The sequence below is a fragment of the Spodoptera frugiperda genome, chromosome 23 (assembly GCF_023101765.2).
Source record: "Spodoptera frugiperda isolate SF20-4 chromosome 23, AGI-APGP_CSIRO_Sfru_2.0, whole genome shotgun sequence".
In the NCBI taxonomy this organism is placed as follows: domain Eukaryota; kingdom Metazoa; phylum Arthropoda; class Insecta; order Lepidoptera; family Noctuidae; genus Spodoptera; species Spodoptera frugiperda.
In genome coordinates this window covers 11,803,847-11,831,818 of record NC_064234.1, presented here as the reverse complement: position 1 = coordinate 11,831,818, position 27,972 = coordinate 11,803,847, and the positions used below count along the sequence as shown (strand labels likewise).

The 27,972-nt window shown below is 44.9% G+C and overlaps 2 protein-coding genes across 2 annotated transcripts; one reads left to right on the top strand and one right to left on the bottom strand.

Moving 5' to 3' along the window:
* The first annotated feature begins 43 nt into the window (after positions 1–43).
* Positions 44–7,108, top strand: LOC118266801 (uncharacterized). The gene is made up of 7 exons (XM_050702948.1): positions 44–417; positions 590–726; positions 1,018–1,119; positions 2,218–2,342; positions 3,351–3,453; positions 3,933–4,022; positions 4,672–7,108. Exons 1-7 carry the CDS (start codon positions 318–320, stop codon positions 5,179–5,181), a joined length of 1,167 nt encoding a protein of 388 aa, XP_050558905.1. The 5' UTR covers positions 44–317; the 3' UTR covers positions 5,182–7,108.
* LOC118266794 (helicase domino) lies at positions 7,108–27,972 on the bottom strand. Its single transcript, XM_050703350.1, has 13 exons — positions 27,395–27,972; positions 24,219–24,418; positions 23,708–24,140; positions 23,425–23,565; positions 19,114–20,396; positions 17,815–18,135; positions 16,482–17,362; positions 15,420–15,901; positions 15,066–15,335; positions 14,631–14,837; positions 12,081–12,119; positions 7,611–8,582; positions 7,108–7,371 (listed from the first exon to the last, which is right to left on the bottom strand). Exons 1-13 carry the CDS (start codon positions 27,452–27,454, stop codon positions 7,135–7,137), a joined length of 5,526 nt encoding a protein of 1,841 aa, XP_050559307.1. The 5' UTR covers positions 27,455–27,972; the 3' UTR covers positions 7,108–7,134.

The following is a 27,972-nucleotide window of genomic DNA, read 5'->3' as shown; positions in this document are numbered from 1 at the left end:
TTATAATCTGCGATAAAATTGTTCACAGCGTAATATAAGGTTTTAATAAATAATTAGTTCTTATAGTTTGGTTTCTAGGTAGGCGGTCGGCCGCAATCCCGCCGAATGGTAAGACGATATACTAACAGGAAGATTGGGTAAACCAAATAAAAGCGAGTTAAAAGCGGTCGGTAGTAGACCCCATTAATACAATTAAAACTCATTTGTACTTGACATCATAATTTGCTTTATTTTAGTGACACAGTGTCATCTTGAATTGTTACATAATAATTACAATATTATATGTACCTACTTAAAGTAATTGCAGTTATAAAATTATGACTTTAACTCCAAACAAGTTTACGTCTAACTACACGTCCAGCACAGCACAACGAGGAGTAGAAGCCAAGGAAGTCGAGCTGGTGAACACAAACTTGGGTAACTCTAGTCATGTTTCTACTTTATACACACTGTTATAAAAGATGAGAGAGAAAATTAGTAAAATCAGCTACTCTATAATAAATAATAATTGCATAGGGGAGGGGGGGGGGGATGTCGTTATTAAAAAAGCGGACATTTCGAATTATGTACGGTAGTTGTTGATTTGTAGAACTTGACATGTCGGTATCGACTCACTTCCCGGCGGAGAGCAGCGCGGGCTCGGCGGGCGGTACGGGCGGCACGGGCGGTACGGGCGACGCGGCGCCGCACCTCGCCTCCAACGACGAGACTGGTTCCTACCTGCAGGTTAGTACCGCGGCCTCCCTGAAGGTACAAACTGTGCACTCGGCTCATATTAGTACGTGGCGCAATAGGTACCTACACCGTGTACCAGGTTCTCTTTGTTGTGCTGGATTATGAAGCTAGTCATAGCACGAAACTTTGAGTGTGTAGGTTTATCCAAATTTGTGCTGTTAGACTCGGAGACTGGACTAAATCACATTAAAACAATAATGGAAAAATAAAGTACAATATGTACCTACCTATTGATTGTCGCAAACGCCAACCTTCATTAATTGGAATACCGATGTATGCTAGGTGGTCGTGGAGAAACATCGGCGCAAGCGCTCGCCTGCGCAGGCCGTCGCGGCGCAGACGTCTCCGCGCCTGCCTGTCGCCTCGAGTCCTCTCACACACCAGGTCAGATATGAATACACATAGGTATTATATATTATAGGTATCGGATTTTCCAAGTTGTAATCTCGCGCGATCACCCCGCGCCCTTTGTTCGTTCGAGATTTTCGCTAATAAAGGACGAGATTGCATTCCCTAGTCTAAATACGTACATATTAATGGGTCAATATGTACCTAGTTAAAATCGTATTGTGTATTACGATTACGACGATTGCCACATTGGCCGAGTGGTTGTAAGTGTGACTGCAAGGGCAAGGGCAAGGGGTCACGGGTTCGATGCCCGGGTCGGGCGCAGTACAACTGGGTTTCTTTTTCCATTTTCGTTTCCCAGTAGTAGCACGGAGTCTGAAAACTGACATATATATTGTACAGTGGCATTACGTGCTATTATAAAGCCGGGTCCAGACGAGTGTAACGTGTAATGTAATCCACCGTGTAATGTAACACGAATTCTACGTGTGGACGGCAGTACGAGCATTACATGTAACGCTCGCGCTGAAGAATTCGTGTTACATTACACGGTGGATTACATTACACGTTAACTCGTCTGGACCCGGCTTAATGTGCACCTTTGCCTACCCCTTCGGAGATAAAAGGCGTAACGATAAAAAAAAACACTGGGAATATAGGGTCAACACTTCCCCAGATCCCATCGTCAAGAGATATTGGTTCAAAGCTCAAAATTGGTACTTAACTTTTATCATAAAGTAAATCGAAAGTTGTAGTAGTTAGATGGTGATTTGTAACGTGGTTTCTCCAGTCCGCCTACATGAACTTCAGTGACTAAAGAAAGGCAAAACATTCCTATCTGTGATGCAGTTTTCAGACAATACCTTTTTAATTCCGTGATAAGAATACTGGTTTTTAAGTCTTTTTATTTCTTTTTCTATATTTTAATCTGAGACTTAGTTTACAGAAAAAAAATAAAATTCGTGAAAGATTGGACTTTTGACCTACTTATTTGACATTTATGATGTGAGGTATCGGACGTTTATTGCGGCGCGATGTAACGCTGACCTAGGCTATGGTTTGCATGCTGTGTATGTTTAGCAAAATTTGAAGTGAGTACAGGACGTGTTGTTTTGAGATGGGTTCGTGGCGCAGGGCGGGCGCGGCGACGGCGCGGAGGGCGCGGCGCGCGGCGTGTACGTGGTGCCGCACTCCGTGCTGCTGGCGTGCTCGGCCGCGTCGCCGCTGTGCGCCGCGCTGCAGCCTCACACCTACTACACGTCAGTCCTTGCTGGTTCTCTCATTCCTATTTAACTATTATTTAAATGTACCTAGGTATATTTTTTGCAAAGCCCCAAACCCCAAGAACGCGAGGGAAGTGGACGAAGCTTGACGAAATCGCGTGCGATTATCTAGGGGGCCGGGGTATAATAAAATGGACGCATGTAACACCCATTTTCACCAAACTCTTACTCGCATTATCTGCGATGCACTTTTACAGACTCAGCATTTTCTTTTAAAATTAGTGACTATGACATATCGAGACGAAATGGCGACTTCTGAATATAAGTGTAGGTGAGCCATGCTTCGGCACGAATGGGCCGGCTCGACCGGAGTGATACCACGGCACGGCCTCACAGAAAACCGACATGAAATTCACACAACGAAACACAGGTTACCGGAAGCCCTATTCCCCCCTTCCCAATCCCCGATTCCCCAACAACCCTTAAATTCCTAAGCCCCAAAATGCCGGCAACGCACTTTTACACCTCTGGTGTTTCAAGTGTCCATGGACAGCGGCGATTGCTTACCATCAGGTGAGAAGCTTGTCTACGAGTTCCATAAAAAAAATCATGACAAACAGCTTAAGCAACAGGTTAACACAATCACATCATCATTAGACCTGTAAATAGTCTATAAGAACTAACTTTATTATAAAAAAATAACCCACTTGCTCTACTTACGCGTGTAGTGGAAACTAATTTTCCTCATTGAAATGTACATTCATACTTTGCGGTGCATGAGTCAATAACAGTTTGACATAAATTACAGAAAATTGTGCTTTGTTTCATTTTGTATTCAATGTTTTTCAAAATCAGTTTTTGTTACCATTTTTCCAAGAGTGGCGCATGTACAAGATTGCAAGATGAAATCGGAAATAGCACAAAAAATCTATAAAATGCCCAATTTTTAACTCCCGGGAAAAATGACAGGCAACCTCCATATTACCGCTTTAAGAATCCAACTTCTAATATTGTGATACCGTGGATGTACGCATTCCGCCGCAGGAAACGGGTGCTGGTAGACGCGGGCACCGGCGCGGCCCGGGACCCCGCGCCCGCGCCGCCGCGCTCCCCGCGCCCCGCGCCGCCCGCCGCCCTGCCTTGCCAGGTCAGTCAATAGGACCAACAACTTTACGCTTGTGTGATTAAGGTCCATGTCAAGTTGACACACCAATTGAATTGGTCATTGCACCACCTACCGCTATTTGCTGACTGGTATAACAAATATTTCATGATCCCTCCAAATCCGACATACATTATACAGGGCGACTTCTTAATGATCTTAATACCAGCGGCGGCCTGGCTTCCCTTGGAGCCCTCGGTCAAAACTCCCGCTGCATGTAATATCCAAAATCATTATTTTTTATATTATTTTATTTAATACAATTAGTGGCGGATTTCCTTCGTCATAAGAGCAGTAGCAAATGCTGCGGGCCACGTTTTTGAAGGTCCCGTGTACAAGATAACTGATGGCCGCCAGAGGAAGGAAGGTTCTTGAAAGGCAACAGCAAGCGCAGCGCAGGAGTTTGACACAAACATTGTGACGGCGGACTTAATGGCGTTAATAATTATTTACTTATCTCACAGAAAAAGAATAAAACGTGGAAGCTGTTCCAAGATATGGACACTGACAAATTGTGCGAGAACGGTAAGATTTACGTTAAATACTTACATCAAGCTTTTCTTATCTACTGAGTATCGAAGAAGATAGGTAACTAAATAAAAATAACTGAATATTTCCCTAAAAAACATTGTCTAACTTATTTTTTGGAATAGGAGATAAACGTTCGATAAACGTCCGATCGATTACCATCACCTGATGGTAATCGACACCCGCACCACCCATCGACACCCGCAACACCAGTGGAGTCACAGGTGCGTTACCGGTATAAACTCTTTTCTTGAAGGTTTGAAGGTCGTATAGGTTCAGAAACCCCTGAATACAGATCATTCCAGTTTTCCTGTGCGAGCCAGAAAGTTACAAGATGATGTGTACAAAGAAGTTCCGACCGTCAGCCATAGCCAGTCGCGACCATCCAGGTCGACGGATACATACTCAATAGAATATTTTTACCCAAAAAAATACTATTCGCAACTATTTCTTTGAAATATTTTTGGATTCAATGAAAGAAACAGAATCCTTGCTAAGTTTTAGTGTTACTTACCGCAGCTTGACGGACTACAATCGATTTTGAATATCAAAATAATACTTGCACTGTCGCAGAGTGTTCGCATGATTAACGTGAATAATCACGAAAAAGTTCACATTTAGTAGAAATAGATACGAATAGTTATTGAGTAAACCCGCGAATGGACAGATCGGTAGTGTAGACAGACGGGTACACCGGTGGTGACAGAGCCGGACCGCGTGGAGGTGTACTACTTCGAGCACGGCAGCTGCGAGTTCCTGGCCACGTGCGGCGCCGCCGGCGGCGCGCGCCCCACCGCGCTGGAGCGAGCCGCCCGCCGCGCCGCGCGCCCCGCCGCCGGCCTGCTGGCCGAGCTGCTGGCGGCGCCGCAGCTGCTGCTGGCGCTGCCGGTGGCGCTGGCGCTGCAGGTGGCGCGCTGCGCGCTGCTGGCGCTGCGCGGCGCGGCGGCGGGGCTGGTGCAGACGGCGTCGGACTATGCGCTGAAGCCGGCGCTGGCGCTGACGTTCAACGCGCTGCTGCAGCCGCTGCTGGTGTTCGCGGCCAACGTGTCGCGGGGGCTGCGCGCGGCGCTGCGTCCGCTGGCGGGCGCGCTGGGCGACGTGCTGGAGCCGCTGGCGCGCGTGCTGGCGGCGGCGCGCCTCGTGGACGTGCACGTGGCCTGCGCGCCGCGCGCCGCGCCCGCCTAGTCTTACTTATCTATATTTATACTTAATATTACTAATGAAGGAAACTGTGTTTTTGTTTGTCCGTCGTTCAAGACACAATGGAGCGACGAGTTAACGTGACTCCCACTAGCATTTAGTTTATAAAGTACTAGCGTCTGCCCGCGACTTCGTCCGCGGAAAAAAACTTGTTTTAACATAAGATTATACTCGGCGCTATTGTAGCTTCCTATTAGTAAAATAATTTTTGAAATCGGATCAGTAATTTCGAAGATTATCGAAATTCTCTTGTTTGCTCAAGGTTAGTCCCTTAGTCACCTTTTACTGAAACGATATGATGATGTCATTAAATAATGTATGCCACATATCAATCATGATCTGCTTCAATTACGTCAAATACGTACCAACGAACGAACGTACGTTCAAATTCGGTACCTATTTAATTTAATGCTTCTCTATATACAATAGACTGAGCGCTGAGCGCTGAGCGCTAGTCTCCCTAAGCCTCGTTTCAGAGACATGCTGCTTTAAATCAGTAGACGTTGCGCACGTTCAGCGCTAGTTTCTCGAGCACGGGCTCGCGATGTCCTCACATTTTGGCTAGCGAGCCGCTGTGAGCGATCGGAGTTTGATTCTCTGACGCGTGCTTGCGAAATATGTTCTCTATTTCTCGAGAGGCGCTGCTCATTTTCTGGGGCAGATTCTTCCGTACGGCGTAGTCGAGCTGATCTTGTCTGTGATGTTTGCCGGGACAATTACGATTTCCTTTTAGGCATTTCTTTCTTTATTAGAAAACAAACTACACAGACTTGAAACACAATGAATGAACAAAGAGCGACTCGACCACCGCTTTAATTATACTAAACAATCGCAAAGAAATTACAATATTTACCGATTACTCATAGATCTAAACACCCCTCTCCCACACGCGCACCCCTGGCCTTGGTGACGGCCACTACGCAACGAGCCGTGCAGCAGAAATCGTAATATTTTAATTTCACCACAACTTCAAAACCAAACGTCCAATTTAAATCATTCAAAGACCAAATAGTATCAACATAAACTGTACTTATTGATGAAATAATTTATTTTGATAAGGATTCATAGCATGAGTAAAATAAACGCGTTTAAATGTAGTCCAAAAAAAAAGATTTTTAAATAAAAATGTGGTTGTTGTGCCTCACTCAACATAGATAGGTATTGTGTGTCGCGGACTTTTTTGTAGATATTTATAAGATCTACAATTAATTATAACATTTTATGATTCTATCTTTTGTAGTTTAGGCAGCGTACGCAAAATAAGTAACTTCTTTGGTTGATTTTTTTCAGTTTGTGTCAGAAAAATCCAAATATCTTACAGAACCCTATTTTAACCTATCAGTGGATGGGTACTGAACAGAACTCAGAGGGTCGGCTTCAGAGGGATATAATATCACAAACACCACTGTTACTGCACTCACTTTATTGTTAACACTTTTCCCGATAGTGGCGTTGCTTGAACTAGATCGACGTCAAATTGACGCCGAACCTAACAAATTGAGCTACCGAAACCATAGCGCGCTCTATCTCGATCTAAACTCCATCTATCGAGCGCCCTGACAACTTTAAATAATAATATTATATAATTTTGTTATAAATTCCGGTACTGCTCCGAACAGGTACCCTATTAGTTCAAAAAGACGACAGACAGTTTTCTCTTCAGTTTTGTAATATTAGTAGGTATAGATTATTATGGTTTAGTATGTAGTGCAGACAGATTATTGATTGTGCCATAATAAACCTCGTAACATGTGGTCTACAGTCCACATGAATCGAGAGACAGTAGCTATGCGCTGCTTAAAACAACTAGCAGGCTACGTCAGCTGTGCGTCAGTACTAGCCGGCACACAGGAGCGCTCGCGCGCTCTGTGAGAGCGCATAGTAACGGGTGTGAAATGAAAATGCATAGCATTTCGGTATTGAAATTATAATAACGGTTTATTGTCTGGAGTCCGGGCGCGGCGCGCGCTCCGCCGGCGCCAGGTGCGCCACCACCACGTGCGGGGGCGCGCGCGCAGACAGCACGCGCGGGCCCGCGCCCCCGGCGCCCCCCGCCGCGCCCCCGCGCCGCACGGCCACCTGCTGCAGCTGCAGCTTGCGCAGCGCGGGCTCGGCCGCGGCCGCGCCGCCACTGCTGCCGCCGCCAGTCCCGCTCGGCCCGGCGCCGCTGGCGCTCTGTCGCAACATCACCGCACGGTTCATTTCGACTCACACGAAAAATATATTGGCCTCCAATAAAAACATTCAATAGCAACAAACTTCATCAAAAGATACCATTACAATATTATCAGTCTGCTTTTCTCGAACTCTGTAGGACTATCTACTACTACTACACTCAGAAAATTATGCGCGCGAACAGAAAATTGGATTGTGTCGAAATTATTGCATCGATATAATATTATTCTGGTACTGACCTGAGCGTGTGCAGCAGTCGTCTGATGAAGAATTTTAAGATGACGAGTTGGGAAAGTCTGCTGTCGATAGAGTAACTGCGTCTGCGAGCTCGCGCCCCCCGGGGGCGGGGCCGGCGCCGGCGGCCGCGCCCCCTCCCCCCCTGCCGGTCGCACGCGCCGGGCTTCCGCCTTGGCTGCCGGCGCCGCCACTACTATGCGCTGCGGCGCGGGCGCAGGGGGCGCCGCGGCCGCGGGGGGCGCCGTGCCCGCCTTCAGTTTCTCTTTGGCTATACGCTCGGCACGGCGCGTAGCCACCTCCATGGGCGTGGGCGGCGCGTCGTAGTCCACGCCGTGGTCGTGCAGCAGCGCGGCGTGCTTGGGGTTGTGCGGCGTCTGGTCGTCGTGGCGGCGCTTGGGCTGCGCGCGGCGGCGCTCGGCCGCGTCGCGCATGGCGTCGAGGCGCGCCAGCGGCGGGCGCGGCGCGTCGTCGTCCAGGCGGCGGCGCGCGGCGGGCGGGCGGCGGTGGCGGCGGCGCGCGCGCTCGGGGTCGGCCAGCGCGTCGTGGCGGTCGCGGCAGGCGCGCGGCGAGCGGTAGGCGCGCGCGGCGCCGGCCACGAGGTCGGCCACCCACTCCCAGTTGGGCTGCAGCGCGGCGGGCGGCTCGGCCGGCAGGCGCTGCAGGCGCAGGGCGCGGCGCAGCGCGGCGTCCTCGCTGGGCGCCCAGTCGGGCTGCGGCGCGTGCGGGTGCGGGTGCGGCGGCGGGGCGCGGGCGCGGGCGCGGGGGCGCGGGCCGGCGCGCTCGAACAGCGAGGGCGGCGCGTGCGTGGCGCGGGGCGGGGCGCGGATGCGGCGCGGCTCGCGCGCGCGCGGCTCGCGGCGGTGCACGGCGGGGAGCGCGGCGTCGGGCGCGGGTCCGCGGCGGTAGAGGGCGCGCGCCCAGGTGTCGCAGTACACGTCGCCGTCGCCGGAGGGGGGAGTGGGCGGGCACCACATCTGCGTAATAAAGTTACGTAATTACTATTTGCTTAACCACTCTAACGTTCATGGATAGCACGGTATCCAAAAAAAAAAGGAGCGTCATACGCCCATGGATACTATAGTATCCAAAGCGACGAGTTCTGTTTAACTCCCTCTAGTTTAAAATACGGTCTTGTTTGGTGAGTTTTGACTGATTATCTATACAGCTGAATAAATTGTTCGACGAAAAAATAAGACATGGCGTTGTTATATGCTTTGACAAACAAAATATAAATTTTTAAAGTTAGTTGACTCGTTTTACGCCCGTGTTGTGAAGTGTTTTTGTGAGTTCCAACATAGTCCGGTCATTATACGATATTGAAATAACAAAAATTCCGACAGAGCTGAATTTTGGTACAGACCTTTATTTTACTATATAGTTTACACGTCACTTATTAAAAATTTAAAAGTCAATCTATTGCACCGGTAATATGGGAACCCACAAATTGTTTCAAATTTCCGAATAGTTTCAGTCTCTTCTCTTAAATTTGAAGGCATTTTAATATAAATGGAACTTTTTGAAGCCAATGAATAGCAACTCTTTTAGCAGTTCTTGATAAAGTCATGCCATGAATTTCCGCACAGTCTTCTTGAATCTCATGGCGGCCCCAGTATCTTATAGCTGCCATTACTTGCAACTCCACAGGTATACTGCCGCCCCGGCTATCCATAGACAAGTCGTTTCTTAAGATATTTATAAGTATGCTTGAAGTCGCTTTCACTCAATTCCTCCATTGAGTTCGATCTTAAATTATATATTATTACCCTCCTTCTTCAACCAATATTCTTGAAATTTCTTATTTCTTCTATTTCGTCACGGTATGTGCGTAATACATTATCGTCGTCAAATATATCCATTTTTTAATATTTATCCACTTCACTTTCCTAAGTAGCGGAACAAAGCTCAGCAAACAGAACACAATTCAATGCGAAGATTGCATGTGGTGTTATTGTTGAAATATACCACAGCTGGACTTTTACGAATTTCGGACGCCATTTTGGTGTTTAAAGTCTTTAAACAAGGGTTCGACACTGGTTAAATTGACAGCTATTTAAGCAGTCGCTAAGACATTATTTAGCGTTAATCATCGTTTATGAGTTAAAATATTTTTTAATAGGTAGTTTAACTGTGTCTTAACTTTAGTGATCGTTTATAAGTAAGGCCGTAAAAATTTAAAAGTCCCCATCGATCCCATATGTGCTTCAAAAGTTATTCGAGGTCAAAGTTCAACATTTTAGGTTTTTTGAGTTTTTCTCAAAAACTGTAAGTTTTTCAAAAAAATACCTCAGACCAAATTTGTAGATCTCAAAATTCTCTACAAAATGGTCCTTATAAGTTTTTCTATAAGTATTACCGTTTCTAAGATAGATTCGTGTGTCCCCACACATTTTTCCACTTTGGAAGCGTCTAACTTTCAAACGATTGATTTTGACGAAAAGTGGTTTTAGAAACCTTAATGTCTTTTTTAAAGACCTATCCATAGACACCCATCACGGATATGTAAGCTGAAAAAAATTTTTTTTTGAATCAGTTCCATATATGCAGTGCCCCCTTTACTTTTTAAATTTATAAATTTTTATTCAAAATTCGAATAGCGGTTACCGAAATACACCATCTTACAAAGTTTCAACTATGTAGGCCCAACAGTTTCGTGGCCCAACAGGCTGTGACATACGGACGGACGGACGGACGGACGGACAGGACATTTATTTCCGAAACTGTTGGGCCTACATAGTAAACTTTCGGTAACCGCTATTCGAATTTTGAATAAAAATTTATAAATTTAAAAAGTAAAGGGGGCACTCCATACATGGAACTGATTCAAAAAAATTTTTTTTCAGCTTACATATCCGTGATGGGTGTCTATGGATAGGTCTTTAAAAAAGACATTAAGGTTTCTAAAACCACTTTTCGTCAAAATCAATCGTTTGAAAGTTAGACGCTTCCAAAGTGGAAAAATGTGTGTGGGGACACACGAATCTATCTTAGAAACGGTAATACTTATAGAAAAACTTATAAGGACCATTTTGTAGAGAATTTTGAGATCTACAAATTTGGTCTGAAGTATTTTTTTGAAAAAACTTACGGTTTTTGAGAAAAACTCAAAAAACCTAAAATCTTGACCTTTGACCTCGAATAACTTTTGAAGCACATATGGGATCGATGGGGACTTTTAAATTTTTAATCTTTATAGTAAAATAAAGGTCTGTACCAAAATTCAGCTCTGTCGGAATTTTTGTTCTTTCATTACTGTTTTCAGGTCTAAATTGACCGGACTAACAATTATGTCGTAAATACTACAGTTTTGTTTAATTTATCTTGCAAGTGTTATACATCAAAATAAACTAGAAGATTTGTGCTTTACGATGATGTATAAATATCACAGTTTTAGCTGATAAATCTAGTCTAATTTTAACTTCAAACGATTGTTGTTTCGAAAAAAATGGCCGGTCTGGTGTTGGCCACTTTTAGTTTTGTTTATACATATTTTACATACTTTGCATTACAATAGTATATAAAATATCGAAATACATTTCGTAATAAGCAAAATAATACATTTTTCAAAGAGAAATATACTAAATTCATTGAAGATTCCATAATAATGTCAATGTGTTCCTCAGGTTTTTTGATGTGTAAAATTACAAGTAGTGTTTTCTTTCGATTTAATTACAATACTTAGAGTTAACCGAATATAATCATATATACATCAAAAGAAAGGGTAATGAGTCTAGTTTGTTGTAAAAATATTTTATTGATAAAATATGCAATATAGTTGTGCCGTATATTCTAAAAAGGTAGAAATAATTCTGTTTTTTTTCTGTGTTTCATGTTTAACCCGTTTTATTGTATTTTAAAGATTAACTAAAGATTTAAAAAAATCGTTAAGATTGATCAGTATTCTTCAATCTTTTTTTTGGTATTCTTTTCTTTATTCTAGGCATTACGGTTCAGTAGCTATATAGGTTTTTTGTTACGACAAACTTGCGAGTCGCGCGCGGTTCGGATGCCGTGCGCGGCTGGACGTTAGAGAGATAAACGGTCGCGCGGGCCGGACGTTTGAGTGGTTAAAATGTTAACACTACCACCGTTTATAAACTCCTGTTATTTAATTGGTGCTTTACTCCTAGTGGCTGACTCCTGTTGTTAAAGCGCGAGTCAGTAGAATACGAGCGCAAGACACATGCTGAACTGGTCCCAAATCGCCGCAAACCAAAATTTGCCTAATCTGTTTAATCATTTATAATCTAACATATTGCAACTGTTTTCAGCGTGTGAAATAAATGTTTTATATTTTTTCTTTCATATTTTCTGTTTAATACTCTAAATAAATATAATGTTTCATGTATGAAACAAAACCAATATAACTTGTTGTGAACTTTAATACTCTACAAGAGCTAAACTCGTAAATCTAGCTGTTTCACTTATTTACATATTTTCACTTATTTACATTAAATACGTATAATATATATTACCGGCATTCGTTCCATACACCCAGTGCTGCTCACCCAAATCTGAAATAAAATGATTTATAGTGAGAACTTCAAATCAATTTGCACGCTACAAATTTTAGGGTGGTTTTCCGAAAAAAAAAACACAAAATGTTAACGGCGTCATTATCTTCAACCAAAAGTTTACAATTCTGCCGATTGGAACACAAAATTTGGTTTCAATAAAATAAGCTGTGATACTGCTCTCAACCAAGACAATAAAAAAAAGGATGATAATAAGCTACCGCGATGCTTAATAACGCAGGAGAAGTTTTTCGAAAAACCACCCTTTAACTCTGATTTGGTTTAATATTGCCGTTGAATTATTTGTTGCATGATAATACTACGAGTTGAAAAAACAGTCAGTCCGGTCGCGCCGAAGCACGACTCTCACGTTCACCTGATCTTGTCTATGTTAAGATACAAAGCAATTCAAAATCATAAAAACTAGCATACTCATAACAACTGATAACGTTATGATTAAGAAAATAGCTTTATATCGCTGAAAGCTCGCGTTGAATTACGCAAATGACTGCTATGATGCGGTCGGAATTAATTTACTTTCATGATGCAAAAATATCTGTTGACAGATGACCCGAGAATCGAACCCGAGACACGATGCTATGCATTCTTACTTGTGAGCATTTTACCAAAGAGGTAGTCAACATTGAACTTCATCAGTAGGTTTATATGTATATAGTGCCTCGATCGACCAATAGTCGGCACAATCTACGAGGCCAACTCTGTCGGGTGTCAGTCTATGTACCGCAGTAACTTATTATGAATGTCCTGGACCGTCCACGTAAACAAGGAGGAAATCTAATTCGTAATATCAATTCATTGCTTTCTTACTCATACACTTTCATAGAGAACATCATTTGTTTTACCTAAATATTGGAGAAATGCATTTAAATATATGACTTATTCAGAAAATAATTTTCTAGTTGGTTTAATATAGTGTGTAAAAACGAAATAATGCAATACACTCGTAACATACTGTGGAACTTTGTCACTGTAACCTGCTCAACTTGGTCATTTCCTCACTGCCCCTCTTAGCTGTTTCATCTCTTGGCGACGTAACCAACGAGATACAAAAGTATTTTATTATTTCAACCGAAAGTAAATCCCAGTATAACGTAAATTGATACTGGCCGTCTAGAAACTGAAATGAATGGGTAGTACCTAGCTTAAGCTACTTAATTACGACGTCCTCGTAAAGAAAATGATCGAACTATTTTTATTTTTGAATTTATGATAATATCATCGTGATTCATACCTCCAAATAATGTATATGAATGGTGAAAGTTTTCCTCATACCTGGGCAGTTTCCTTAGTGGTAAATATTTTTCAAAAAAAAGCACTTGAAAGTTGTAAAAAATTTCTCGGAATCTGTATTTGGAGCGTTTTTTTTTTAAATATTTATGTTATGTTATTTTACCGAGTGAATGGATGATGATAAAAAGTCCACTCTTGTACTGAGCTAACATTAAAAATCGCACCACCAGTCCCTGTTCGAATTGATCCAATTTCCAGAAACGACTTGTATTAAGTATACTAGTATACTTATATATACTACAAATATTTTGGAAACCCTGTTCGGTTTAATAGTTTAGTAAATACTTTAGGGTCTCATAAAACGTACAACATGTGGGTTAAGCGACAGCCACATATCACACAAGTTACATGTTTAGTCGACACAAAATAACAAGTCAACTCTGACAGCTGCCATATAAGCAAGATCGATCGCTGTTTACGACTGATTCTTAAGTAAATGATATCGAGTTCAAAATAATATACTCGTAAGACATATCCAAGGACGTTCATAGAAGTTATAGATAGACTAACAAATGTCCGAGCTGACTAATTATTTACTTATCAAGCATCTCATCTTGTCTCATTCTATGCGCATCTTGTGCTTCACTTCGATATTTTTATGAAACCGAATACTTCTGTAAGTGTTGGGTTATATAATGAAGTTATAAGCTAGCTGATAGGGATATTGATGGCTCCGGACGCATAATTACGGGAAATATAAGGCGTCGTGTCGCGGTCGACTCGATTCGCCCGTAAATGCTTGTACGCCATATATCCCTGACGTTAGGATCGGTGCCGCAGTTTCGCCGATCACGAGCAAACATCGCCGACTCGGGGACAGATCAAGCATTTACGGACGAATATCGAGCGGCACCGAAACGTCGAACGTCAGAAATATAAAACGCACGTATAGTATCTCAAAATCATTTATTATCGTCATCTTTGTGAGAGCGGGAGGGCGCGTTGGCGAGCCAAGCGTCCAGCGTGCCGTTCCGCAGCGGCCGGCGCCGCGCCGCCGCCGCGCCGCCCGCGCCCCCGCGCCCCCCGCCGCGCCCCCGCGCTCGTCCAGCGTCCACAGGTTGATGTGCACGGTGCCGCGCGAGCGCGTGCGGGCCGGCGGGGGCGAGGCGCGCGCCGCGGGGGCGCGGGGGCCGCGGCGGCCGCGGGCGGCGACGGCGGCGGCGACGGCGGGGGCGCGGCTCGGCGCCGGCGGGCACGCACCTTGGCGCGCGCGTCGCCGCGGCTGTAGGTGAGGTCGGGCGCGGGCGCGGGCTCGGGGTGGGGCGCGGGCTCGCTGCGCAGCTGGCGGCGCGCGTTCTCCCACTCGTGCAGCTGGCGCCGCATCTCGCTCAGCGCGCTGCGCTCCGCCTCGCTGGCGGCCTCGCTGCTCTCCACCAGGCGCATGGCGTACTTCTCGATGGGCGTGAGCTGCGGAGGACGGTAGCGATGAGCGTGCGTTTTCTATGAGGCTGTGGTGCCTTACAAAAAACCGACTTAAAACAGCAAAACTGCTCACACGACGACATACGCCATTTTTCATTTTAAACAAAATTACAACGGAAGTTCCTATCTTTGGCCAGGTACTCAAAAATTAGAAAAAGAAGAGACAGGAAGTACAATATTTCATCCCATCGAGTGTGAGTAGCGGCGAGGTACCTGGTTCATGAGCGTGGCGAGGTCGTCGGGGTCGGCGGCGGGCGCGGGGCGCGCGTCGTCGTCGAGCGGCAGAGTCTCGTCGAACTCGGCGAGCTCGCCCTGCGCCTCGGCCCGCGCGGCGCTGGCGGCGGCGGCGTCGGCCTCGTCCTCGGCGGCCGCCAGCGCCGACTCCAGCTCACCGCCGACGCTAGGTTCGGCATCCTCGGCGTTACTTTCGGTTTCGGTCGCCACGTTTTCACTCTCCGAATTGAATAATTCCTTGATGTTAGCCTGTGTATGGAAAACGAACAAACAAATAAATGACAATTTGGATAAAATGAGCAGGAGCAACGTGTCAGTGGAAAGGAGACCGACCCCGCGCAGGTAGGAGGTGGTGAAGTGGCCGTCCTCGATGGCGAGATGGCCGAGCGCCCGCTTCTGCTCGGCCTTGCGCAGGATGTTCTCCTCGACGGTGGCGGCGGTGACGAGGCGGTACACGTGGACGTCCCGCGTCTGTCCGATGCGATGGCAGCGGTCTTGTGCCTGGGCGTCCATGGTGGGGTTCCAATCCGAATCGTAGAATATTACTGAATCTGCTCCGGTCAAGTTGAGACCTACGCCGCCGCTTCGTGTGGATAAAATAAATGCAAATACACGAGGATCTGCATTAAAACGGTCCACGAGAGGTTGACGCCGATCCACGCGCGTGGCTCCATCTAATCGAAGATAGGTATGGCCATGCATAGACAAGAAAGCTTCCAATACGTCCAGGACTCGCGTCATTTGCGTGAAGATGAGCACACGATGTCCACCCGCTTTCAGTCGCCGCAATAGTCCATCCAACGTTTGCAGTTTCCCTGCGGGAGAAATATTCATGTTTTTAAACAAGTCATTCGTCGGTGCAACAAGATGTCCATTCCTCTCCAAATGGCACCAGGTAATCGGCAAACTGACAGCAGTTATTTAAAAATATAGCAAGTTTTAAGAAACCTTAAATTCTGACGCTTCAGTGGGAAGACACTCAGTTAAAAATTATAAAGAAGCAATCTCCATTACCGCGCGTTAAAAAACATGGAGACAGTTTTGCCATACAAACTACTAGAGATTTTAAAGCAACATCACATATATCTGTGTATTTATGTGAAAAGTACATTCTTGCTGAGCAGCCTGTTTAAAAATGGCCAGCTTCGGACAATCTCCTTTTGGCGGTTTCCTTGGGTTCCCTATTAGTTATAGTGTAAAAGTCTCCACATTCAAAGATTCACAGATTCTGATCAAAATTTAAAGATTTTTGGATTTTTGCACATTTTTTAAACCTCAGTTTTTCTATAAAGATATTAACTTTTCAACCAATTCAAATTTAGCCTACTTTAAGATCTCACATTTTAAATAACAGCAATTATTAAATAACAGTCGTCGAAAAGTCGTCGGACTCACCACAGTCGTACTGCAGCAGCGACGGGTGAGGGAACGCCACCGCCTGCCGCGACGCGGCCGCGTGGAACAACGACAGCGCGGCCCGCGCCCCCGCCCCCGCCCCCGACTCCAGGCGCGCCGCCTCGCGCCGCCAGTCGCGCGCCGCCGCGCCCCCGCCCAGCACCAGCTGGGGCGCGGCCGCGCGCGCCGCCGACACGCACAGGCAGAACCGCTCCAGCAGCGGCTGCAGCTCCGCCAGCAGCGCGCCCATGTCGCGCGCCGCCAGCGCCGGCCCGCCCGCCTGCACCGCGGCGCGCAGGTCGCTGCCGTACAGCGGCAGGCGCCAGCAGCGCCGCTCGTTGTGGGCCGCCAGGCGCCGCAGGCACGCCCGCCGGCGGGCCTCCAGGCGCGCGCGAGCTCCGGCCGCCACGGCCGGGGGCGGCGCGGCGGCCGGCGGCGGCGGCGCTCGCGCCCGCGGCAGCAGCGCGGGCGGCGGGGCGGGAGCGGCCGCGTCGGGCGGCGCGGCGCGCGGCACGAGGCGCAGATGCAGGCGCAAGCCGGCCGGTGGAGGGCGCGGCGCGGCGCGCGGCGGCCCGGCGCCCAACTCTTCTACTAGTCGACGCGGCGGCGCAAGGTGTCGAGCGCGATGCGCGGCGAAGGCGCCGGCGCCGTCGGCCTCGAGCGAGGCGAGGTCCCCGCCGAGGCGCGCGGCGAGCTCGGCCCGCTGCGAGAGGCCGGTGGCGAGCACGAGCGCGGGCGCCAGCAGACGCAGCGCGGGCAGCTGCAGCGGGGAGGACACGGGGCGCGGCTCGAACAAATCGGGGTGGTTGCACACTTTCCGTAACTGCATAAGCACGTTGATAACACTGAGCAGATGCCCCGATGCCAGACTCTCCTTGGTCCTGAGGGTTGCAACAAACATTATCAAACTAAAAAAAAATATAAATTTTCAAAGTAAGGTTAATACGTTACTGTTCAGCAAGATTTCAATATATGTCATGCTAACTTTTTTTTTTTATTTAAAGATAGCAACCCTATCACTCTGTTGAGTGTTCTTCCATCTGTGTCTATAACCAGGGTGTATCTCATATGTACCTACCAATATATGCCATAATATGGCGGTTAAAAGGTTAAGGGAAGCTCGCCATTAAGTTGATTTTCATGTACATATTATTTTATTGGTCCCACTTGTGGGAAGATCGTACAAACTGAAATCATGATAAACTGGACTTGTTTTTATTATTTTTTGTTGATGGTTTAGAAATTGAAAACCATTATTGAATTTTTCCTTTGCCGTTAACGTATTTGCATGAATATGATCGGCGGTATAGCATATACGAGGTCGGATACTGACTTGGCGCGCGACATGAAGTCGTCGTAGAGGAAGCGCTGTCGCTTGGCGAGGCGGCAGAGCAGCACGTGCTCGTACTTGCGCGGCATCTGGCGCTCCACGTCGGCCTTGAGGCGCCGCAGCAGGAAGGGCCGCAGCACCTCGTGCAGGCGCCGCACCAGCGCCTCGTCGTACCGCGCGGAGCCGGCCGCGATGCCGCCCACGGACCCGAACCACTCGCGGAACTCCGAGTGCGACGCGAACACGTCCGGCATCAGGAAGTGCATCAGCGACCACAGCTCCAGCAGCGAGTTCTGCAGCGGCGTGCCCGTCAGCAGGAGCCGTCTGGGGACAGTAGCGATGCGTATGCATCAAACATGGACTTCAACTAATATACTAACAGCAGAAACCCTAACCTAACCCTAGCATAGCTTCGATTTTGGGCCAGAATCGAGAGAGGGAGCTACTAAATACTTGCTACTAATTAAATTTAATACATAGATAACAACTTCAGAACGGGTCGTCACCGGCTCGCATTTCCCCTTGGCGTCAAACAGTCAAACAGTCGTCCACGTGACCTGACCACGTAATGTATGCGAAGCAGAAACTCCCGCACATTGACTCGGCTACAGCTTAACGACGGCGCCGCGCTTATAGCTCACCAACCGCTGGTTGACAGCTAGCTGACATTTGTTCAATCATTTTGAATTCGAACGTTAAATGTAGGTAAGTTCATAATACGGTAAATTGGCTATCATTGCTACAGCAATTGATGACGATGCAAAAGACAATAGAAAGAAATAGGCAAAAGAAAACAGAAAGAAATACAAAAAAAGAATATGGCCTGGACGAAGATACATAAGCTAAGCGTACGCAGATCGGGGACTGCAAGTTGACCACGCACCGCACCCCGATTCGTTTGTTCCGAGGCGATTACGTTACGATTCCGATTGCTGTGAGTTGGTATGGTGCTGATCCCTTTCAAGGTTGTGGAGTGATACAACGCTCGTTAGAAGCGTTTAAATAAACATCCCGGCTGGCACTTCAGCGACCAAAAATATTGCTATGTAGTGTACCTGGGCAGAGTGGCGCTACTGTATTTGAGCTATTTATTCTGTGTTATTGTCTCTAAAATACCTAACTTTATGATGTGAGACGATCTATTTGTTCGACAAAAATATTGGAAATGATCTGTTGTATAACGCCACATGCGATTATGCTCTAAATAACAAGTCGCCCGGGTTGTAGCATTGTGAGCCTTTCAATGCTAATATTTGATATGCCTTTGAAATGGAATTTCCTTTTAGTTATGAAATAACTCACCTTTCTGTTTGAAAGTTTAATAGCATCTGCCACCTTTGAGATTTGAAGTTTTTAATGTTCTGTGCCTCATCGAGAATAAGATATTTCCACCGTTTTCTTCGAAAACTTTGATGATCCTGCACTACGAGTTTATACGAAGTTATGCACACATGGAACGAATTAGCTTTAGTCCACCCGACACGTTTCATTTTACGCTCCTTGATGGTGCCGTAATACGTGAGGATCTTGAAGGCGGGACACCACTTCTTGAACTCCATCTCCCAGTTGAGCACCACGGACGTGGGCGCCACCACGAGGTGCGGGCCCCAGTCGCCGCGCTCCAGCGCCAGGTGCGCCAGCAGCGCGATGGTCTGCACCGTCTTGCCCAGCCCCATCTCGTCGGCCAGGATGCCGTTGAGGCCGCGCGCGTACATGGTGGCCAGCCAGTGCAGCCCCACGTGCTGGTACTCGCGCAGCACGTGGCGCAGCAGGCGCGGCACGCGCGTGGCCACGGCCGTCTCCGACAGCGTCGTGCCCGTGGGCTGCAGCGACGCCGCCAGCACGGCCGCCGCCTCCACGCGCCGCTCGCCGCCCGCCGCGTCCGCCGCGCCCTCGCCCGGCTCGTCGATGAGCGCCTCCATGCCCTCGGACGCCGCGGTGGACTCGCTGGCTTCCGACTCATCGTCGCTGGCGTCGTCGTCCTCCTGTCCTTCGTCGTCCTCGTTCTCGGCGTCGTCGTCGTCGTCTTCGACGTCGTCGGCGCCGTCGTCTCGGTCGGTCTCCGAACCGTCGCCGTCGGGGCGGTCGTCGCGCGGGGCGTAGCGGCGCCGCAACTCGTCGATGGCCAGATCGGCCTCTCGATGCAACGCCGCCAGCTCGTCGGCAGCGTCCTCGGCCGGTTCGTGGCGCTCTTGCTCCGCGATGGTGCGCTCGTCGTCGGCGGAATCGTCGGCGTCGGGCCCGTAGTCCGAGGGCGGCGGCGAGATGGCGGGCAGGTAGCCGGGCGGCAGCAGGTCGCCCAGCGGCTGGCGCGAGTCGCGGCGCAGCGCCTCGAGCTCGTCGCGGTGGTCGGCGGGCTGCACGCCGGCCTCGGCCGCGGCGATGGTCTCCTCGTCGTCGTCGGAGCAGTCGCGCGGCGTGAAGTCGTCGTCGTCGGGCGCGGCGGGCGGCGCGGCGCGCGGCCCCAGGTTGGCGGCGAGCTGGCGCGAGTATCGCTCGGTGCGGTCGACGAGGTAGCTGAGCTGCTCGTCGAGCGCGGCCTTGCGCGCGCGCTCCACGCGCCGCACGCGCTTCCACTCCACCAACTGCACACACATACATACGACTGTCACACGAAATGGACTATCCAGCATAAAATAATCTAATCGAACAAACAGACTCTTCAGCTTTATATAATGTTTCTCTGTTCTGACTATTGACATTTTCATTTTCAAATATCTTCCTTTTAAACTATTTTATTCAGAGAGACAATGTATTTCCTATTGTTATAAATGTATAACTGACAGGTAACATCACTACAGTAAACCTTTTATAACTCGTACGGGTTAATTCTGCACCTCTTAATTGAAGGTTTCGTAGCCAAATGGCAAAAAACGGACCCCTTATAGATTCGTCATGTCTGTCTGTCTGTCCGTCCGTATGTCACAGCCATTTATTTCCCGAAACTGTTGAGCTTACATAGTTGAAACTTGGTAACGACTATTCGAATTTCGATAAAAAAAATTTATCAATTTAAAAATTAAAGGGGAGCACCCAACACGTGGAACTGACATAAAAAAAAATTGCTAATTTATCCATGATGAGTGTCTATGGATAGCACTTTATAAAAGACATTAAGGTTCCTAAAACCATTTTTCGTCAAAATCAATTGTTTGAAAGATAGACGCTTCCAAAGTGGAAAAATGAGTGTGTCACCCCTCCCCCCCTCCCCCCTCTAACTTTTAAAATAAGAGTGAGGAAACTAAAAAACATACATGTAGATTTCAACGAAAATTGGTTTAAACGAGTTATCATTATTCGTTTTTAAGAAATAGTACATTTTTAAAAATACGCAAATATAACTTTGTCGTTCGTACAATCGCGAATCCGACTCGCACTTGGCCGGTTTTTTTACTGTTGTATTAGAGAATAATTATGTCAACATAATTGTTTATAACATATTTTAACTTGTTCATATAATAAGTCTTTGAAGGAGTTTCTTATTGTGTATGATTTACATACTTTAATTTTAAAAACTTATTCTTCAAGTAAAGAAGCTCAAGTAAAGAAGCTGGTAGAGCGGCGCGGACGGGCGGCGCGCGACGGTCTGGGGCCGCCGCACAATGGGAGATTGGAGGAAAAAAGTCCAAATTGGCTGGGTACATGAAATTCATTTTTAACTTTAAATACATAAAATAGACACCTAAACTAAGAAAATCCTAATGTGTTCTTTTCAGAAGTCTGTTTATAAAAACGGTTATCGGTTTTGATATCTTAATGAACAGAAAACTGTGCATTTTAGTTGAATTTTTATCGTTCTTTTGGTAATTATTTATAGCTGCAATTACATTGCTTTGGAAAAACTTTTTTATGTAACATGTATATCACAGTATGTACTTTAGAAAATATGAATATGATTTAATGAAAGTCGTCATTTTCATTATATTATTAGGATTTTTAAAATATGGTAAATTTTCTTTAGAATTTTTGAAAACAAGACCTTATAACTGTCTTGCCATCCACTGCCTTCCAGTGAATCATATATTAAAAAATTCTTCGAAGTCTAGTTATAACTCATTAGAAAAATTAGCTGCTAATAACTGCGAACTTATGAGTTAGACTAATTAGAACTAACTAGTCGATTTCCCAGTAAAAGGACCATTAAGCGTCAATAATTTATTATATACTATACTTTATTATATACTATGAGAAAAGGGCCAATAAAAAAGCATTTGCCCTTAGATGAGGATGCAAAAAATCTCCTTAGTTATTAATTATTTTGTTTTATTATTTTGTTAATTTTTCTTATTTATTATTTACATTTTTATAGCTAGCATGTTTGTTGTTATCTATATTTAGTTATATTTGCAAATAAAATATTTATAGTGATTAACTAATATTTTTTTTAATTGTTCCCATTTCGAATGCTAAATTTCGTGGAAAAACCATGACTTATAATCACAGTAATTAACTTATACATACTAATGATGCATATTTATATTAGTAACGACATAATCCTATCATTAAATAAGCAAAAAACTTATTGAAATCAATAACAAACGGCTTTACGTAGTTATTTCCTCGCGCTCATACATAGTCTCCCACTGTGCGCCGCACAGTGGGCTGGGATTACAAAGTTTGGACTTAAGAGATGAAATGTATATTTTTGGTATCTAGGCATTATTTATAAACGTTTTCATCAGACATTTTTTTTTTTATTTAACGAGCAGTTTGAGAGATATAGCCATTAGTATTTTGAATGAAAAAAAAAATGTTTTGTTTTATAATTCGCAGTCGTTTGTTTTACACATATTTCCGAGATTTGGGTGATAAGAGAGCACGTACACAACTACAAGTTATGACGTGTCGTAACGTGATTGGTGCATGAACATAGCACAAGATATTCAGTTGCATTCAAATCCACTACAGTGTTCTAGTATCCGACGTAATAGTCGTACTACCCCTACACATTATTCATTATGTGTGATTTGTGATACCATGTTTGTGAAGATGTTTCAAAATTTTGTGACAAATCTTGACCTCTTCGTTACCCTTAAAACATTGACAGTGGTAGTATTAAAAATAGTGATGACTTGTACAATGAGATAAGGTCCAAACTTTTGGACGAATTAAGTGATGAACATAAAAAAGACCTAAAAATCATATTGTGCAAAGTATTGTTTTAATTTAAATAGAAGATGGCAAAAAGCTCACGGGAGAGAAGATGTTTTCAAAACTAAAAATGACAAATGGCTTCAAGCAAACATAAATTAATAAAGTCTGGCCATATTTGGCCAGACTTTATTAATTTATGTTTGCCGCATAAGCCGTAATAAAGATCGCTCAGTGCCCAGTACATCGGTTGATGTACTGGGCACTGTTTGACAGTTTGTGTCACCAGCAAAAGTTTCTGTAAGTATATCCACCGAGCAGAGCCCTAGAAAACCTTTTTGTGAATTAGCTCCTGTCATGGCTCCACCACCTCCACATAGTTTCTTATAATCAATAGATTAATGCAACCCGATATTCTAAAATTAAAAATATTTTAACTTTTTTTTATCAATGCTAAGTCCACTATCGGCCCGTTTCGGCCCACTATGCGCCAACTTGTTACTGTTTACTGTACGTACATACCTTTTCAACGTTTGACCAAAACGTTCGTATTTCTTTTGCTGCAAAAGCGGCAATTTTCTTTAACTGTAATTCTTGAGCTTTTTCCGCCTTCTGCGCTGCCAGGGCTTTGTCTTGGAAGTACTTTTGTACTGCTCGGGCACACTGTAATCATAGTTGTTATCATTAGCAAAATATTTTCAGGGGAGTAACAAACAAAAAAAGGTTTTACAATTATAATTTTGGTGGAATTACTTCGGTTGGTACGTTTTGTTCTGTAACGAAAGTAAATTCATAACATCGTCACCTTCTTAGCCGCTTGTTTTTTCCACTTGCGCTCGTGCGCGAAGTCTTGCGCCAGCCACGCCATCTCCTCGAGCAAGTAGTCCCAGTGCGACTTGGCGCGCGGCGGCTCCAGCACGCGCGGCAGGCGGCGCTCCGCCCACAGCCCCGCGCGCGCCAGCTCCGCCACGCGCGACGCCACGTACGCCTCCTGCTTGGCCTTCTCCACCATCTCGTCAGGCGCCGGCGCCGCCGCCGCCACGGGCGCCGCGGCCGCCGCGGGCGCCGCGCTGGCGGCGGGCGGCGATGGGGGCGCGGCGGCGGCCGGGGGCGGTGGTCGGCGCGCTTCTATGAAGGCCGACAGTTGCGGCGCCGGTGGCCGCTTGCGCCATACGGCGTAGTCCATCATGTTGCCGCCCGCCTGCAGGAAGTACAGCTCGTTCAGTTGTTCCGTGAACCTAGAACAGAAGACCGTGACAGGGAGAGCCGACGAAGCTACGGGGGCCGCAATGGTTGCGGCGCGACTTTCAGCTCACCTGTCGCGAAGGTTCCTCAGACGCTGCAGCTCGCAGTCGAGGACGCGGCGGCGCAACGCGGCGACGTCGTCGACGGGCAGCTTGGCTCGCTTGCGCGGCGGCTCGTCATGTCGCTCGGGCGGCGCGCCGGCGGCGGGCGGCGTGCCCCCATTGAGCGCGCTCGCCCCGCCGCCACCCGACCCGCTGACACGCTCCACCCCCTGCAAACAATAAACCTTTAGACAACGTCAAAAATAAAGGAAGTTCTCAGTTTGACTTGTATGTCTGCGATTATGTTAACCTATTTTCATTTGGTTTTCACAAAAGTATTTGTGACACTTACACTTTTGCAATAAAAAGTATGTGTAAGTCTATGTTGTTCTTCAGGGTCTATTCTATCTCTGTCCCCTCTCCCGCACGCGCACCCCTGGCCTTGGCGACGTCCACTTCGACTAAATATTACGATTTACGAGAGATATACGACGCACGGCCCGCGTGCAGCAGAAATCGTAATATTTTAATTTCACCACAATTTCAAACCCAAACGTCCAATTTTAATCATTCAAAGACCAAATATTATCAACATAAACTGTACTTATTGATGAAATAATTTATTTTGATAAGGATTAATAGCATGAGTAAAATAAACGCGTTTAAATGTAGTCCAAAAAAAATTCAATTTTTAAATAAAAATGTGGTTGTTGTGCCTCACTCGACATAGATAGGTATAGTGTGTCGCAGACTTTTTTGTAGATATTTATCAGATCTACAAATAATTATAACATTTTATGGTTCTATCTTTTGTAGTTTAGGCAGCGTACGCAAAATAAGTAACTTCTTTGGTTGATTTTTTTCAGTTTGTGTCCGAAAAATCCAAATATCTTACGGAACCCTATTTTTTTCCAAAATAAAATATAGCCTATGTTACTCGTGGATAATGTAGCTTTCGAATGGTGAAAGAATTTTTAAAATCGGTCCAGTAGTTTTTGAGCCTATTCATTACAACCAAACAAACAAACAAAGTTTTCCTCTTTATAATATTATATAATATATATAATATATAATATATATAATATAATATATATGTATGTCAATGAGTCAATAGAAGTGAGGAGATCAGCAAACGAACTAAAGTCGCCGAGATAGCCCAGTGGATTAGCTGGAGTGGGAGTGGGCATATCTCAGAGAACCGACAGCCGTTGGGATATGGAAGTTCGCGAGTGAAGGTTACATGCTGGCAATGGTAACGCACGACGCCCAGTTCACAAGGTGAACAGATAACTTGATTAAGATTGTAGGGAGACGCTGGATGCAGGCCTCTTCCAACCCGCCTATCTGGGAGTCATAGAGGAGGCCTATGTTCAGCAGTTGACGTTTTGTGCCTGATAAGTACTTATCTATCATTGTAAGTTAAATAAACCTTGTACAAAAAACCACGAGCGATTTAAGGGCCCCACCACATGTTCCGCCGAAGGCCCCCCGAAGTTTTACGCCGGCGCTGCTGCGGCATATTCATTCTATGGCAGGGGCATAACTCACAGACATTTTGTTTTGTTTTTTTTTATTATTTGGGTATTTTTTTAAACAATTATTAAATTTGTAATATGCCTAGTAAGTGTGGGAGAGCCATGCTTCCCCACGAATGGGCCGGCTCGACTGGAATGATACCATGGCCTCACCTAACAATGATGCAACGTCAACCAACACTTGCGTTGTGTTTCGTTGTGTGAGCGAGGTTACCGGAGGTCCAATTACCCCCCTTCCCAATCCCCTATTCCCCAACAACCCTTAAATTCCTAACCCCTAACGTTTCAAGTGTCCATTGGCAGCGGCAATAGCTTATCACATCAGGTGATAGAAACTGACTGCACAGTGCATAGTGGTACTGGAAATTTACTTTTTTTTCTATAGAAAGGAGATGGATTGTCTACTAGTGACATTTTATATTGTGTTACTTGCATAAAAATTAATTGCTATTATAGTTGGCACAATCTAAGATAAGAAGTCAACTCTGACGTTTGTCAGTCTATGTTTCGCTATAATTTGTTATGAATGTCCTGGAATGTCTACATAAAAATAGTAATTCATAATATTCATTAATTACTTTGTTACTCATACACTTTCATAAAAGAAATCATTTACAAGTTTTATATTTATCTTTTTATTAAAGAAATGAATTTAAATAAACAAATTATTCAAAAAAGTAAATTAAATTTTAAATTAACTACACTGTGTTTAATCATTATTTGTTTTCACTATTTTTCATTAATCTACTGTGTACTAAAATTGAGATAATAAAGTTTTTGCAACATCCTTGCAACTATTCGAAAATCCGTCCGATGTTACCCCAACGCACCTTACTATTGGCTATTTATAAAGATTTTGTGAACTGATATAATATGAAAATTGAATAACATTGTCTCTCACTACATGGCAACTGTCAGAGTTGACTTCTTAGATTGTTTAGACTATAATTGAGTTTTCTGAGTTTATTAGACAAATATTACTATTTGTATACTACCTAATTCAACATGATGGAATTTGATTATTTATCTCCAAAATATGAAGATAATAAAGCAGAATTGTCAAACAATTTAAAGACAACAATGATTATGTACTCGGGCAACTGCTTACAACAATAACATGAAGTTACAGTTCTGAGCAAAACCTATAGAGTGGAAATGGTCATTGGTCCTAGTTATTGAAAAATGAATTGAGATAAGTACCTAATTTAAATAACTAATGATACGGCCAAGTTTCAACCTAATTGTAATCTATTATTTTATATTGTTCTTTTATATTATATTATAGCAAAACCATTTAATATTGCAGAATCAACACATGTTGCAGATCATTATTATAGGTTCGAGCTTGTTTTAATGATCTTTTTTTAATGTTGTCTTAAGAATGGTTTGTAATTTGTAACCTAAAATAGGTATTTAAATACCTAAAAATAAACAAGCTTATTATCTATAAAATAAACAATAATAATCTCTAAATCTGTCACAAATGTTTTACCCTCATAATCAGAATTCAGACAGACAGACAGGCATATTGAATAAATATAGCATACAAACTAAAACTCAGGATTTTTTTTATATATGGTTGAATGGAGGCTTGCAGTAACTTCTAAACTATATTACTTAAAGTAACAATAAATGACGAAAATACAAATTGCAGTAGGTATGTACTCTTACCATGAATTGAACAGAGTTGCCGAGGGCGGGTGGCGCGGCGGACTCATCGTGAGCGCTCATATTGTGACATCGCGGTCGAGTTTAACATTAACGTAATGTTTGCACTACAAAACATAAGTACTACACTGAATTTCACTAATAACGATACCAAAAACACAGTTTTTAACGTTATAAAAGAAATTATACGGTTCCTTTTCATTTGATGAGTCAACATATGAACTTAACATAATCCTATAAAATTAACACTATATTATTTGTGCCACTATAAGTTTTTGAAATAATAAACATTATGGACACAAACACCTTGGTAAACAACTTTTGAAAAATATAGTAAAGCCGCCATATTGGTTGTGAGATCGATTTGTTGTGCCGAACGCGTCCTTGAATACAAAAACGAATCTTAACTTATTTAGTCACTAGAAACACATCGTAATGTAAAAACACACATTTATAATTCACAATGATGAGTATAATTATGTAAAAATCTTATTTTTACGTAAATATAATTCAGATGTATCAATAATTTTTGAATGGAGTGTTGCCAGCATTAGTTATTCTTTTCACAGATTACCATTTTT

Excerpts from the sequence above, each read along its gene's own strand:
- LOC118266801 (XM_050702948.1), top strand. The coding sequence starts at position 318 with ATGACTTTAACTCCAAACAAGTTTACGTCTAACTACACGTCCAGCACA. Across the intron at positions 727-1,017 it reads AGACTGGTTCCTACCTGCAG|GTGGTCGTGGAGAAACATCG; the intron begins GTTAGTACCGCG and ends GATGTATGCTAG. Across the intron at positions 3,454-3,932 it reads CCGCCGCCCTGCCTTGCCAG|AAAAAGAATAAAACGTGGAA; the intron begins GTCAGTCAATAG and ends CTTATCTCACAG.
- LOC118266794 (XM_050703350.1), bottom strand. The coding sequence starts at position 27,454 with ATGAGCGCTCACGATGAGTCCGCCGCGCCACCCGCCCTCGGCAACTCT. Across the intron at positions 24,419-27,394 it reads GCAACTCTGTTCAATTCATG|GGGGTGGAGCGTGTCAGCGG; the intron begins GTAAGAGTACAT and ends TATTGTTTGCAG. Across the intron at positions 8,583-12,080 it reads GGTGTATGGAACGAATGCCG|ATGTGGTGCCCGCCCACTCC; the intron begins GTAATATATATT and ends TTTATTACGCAG.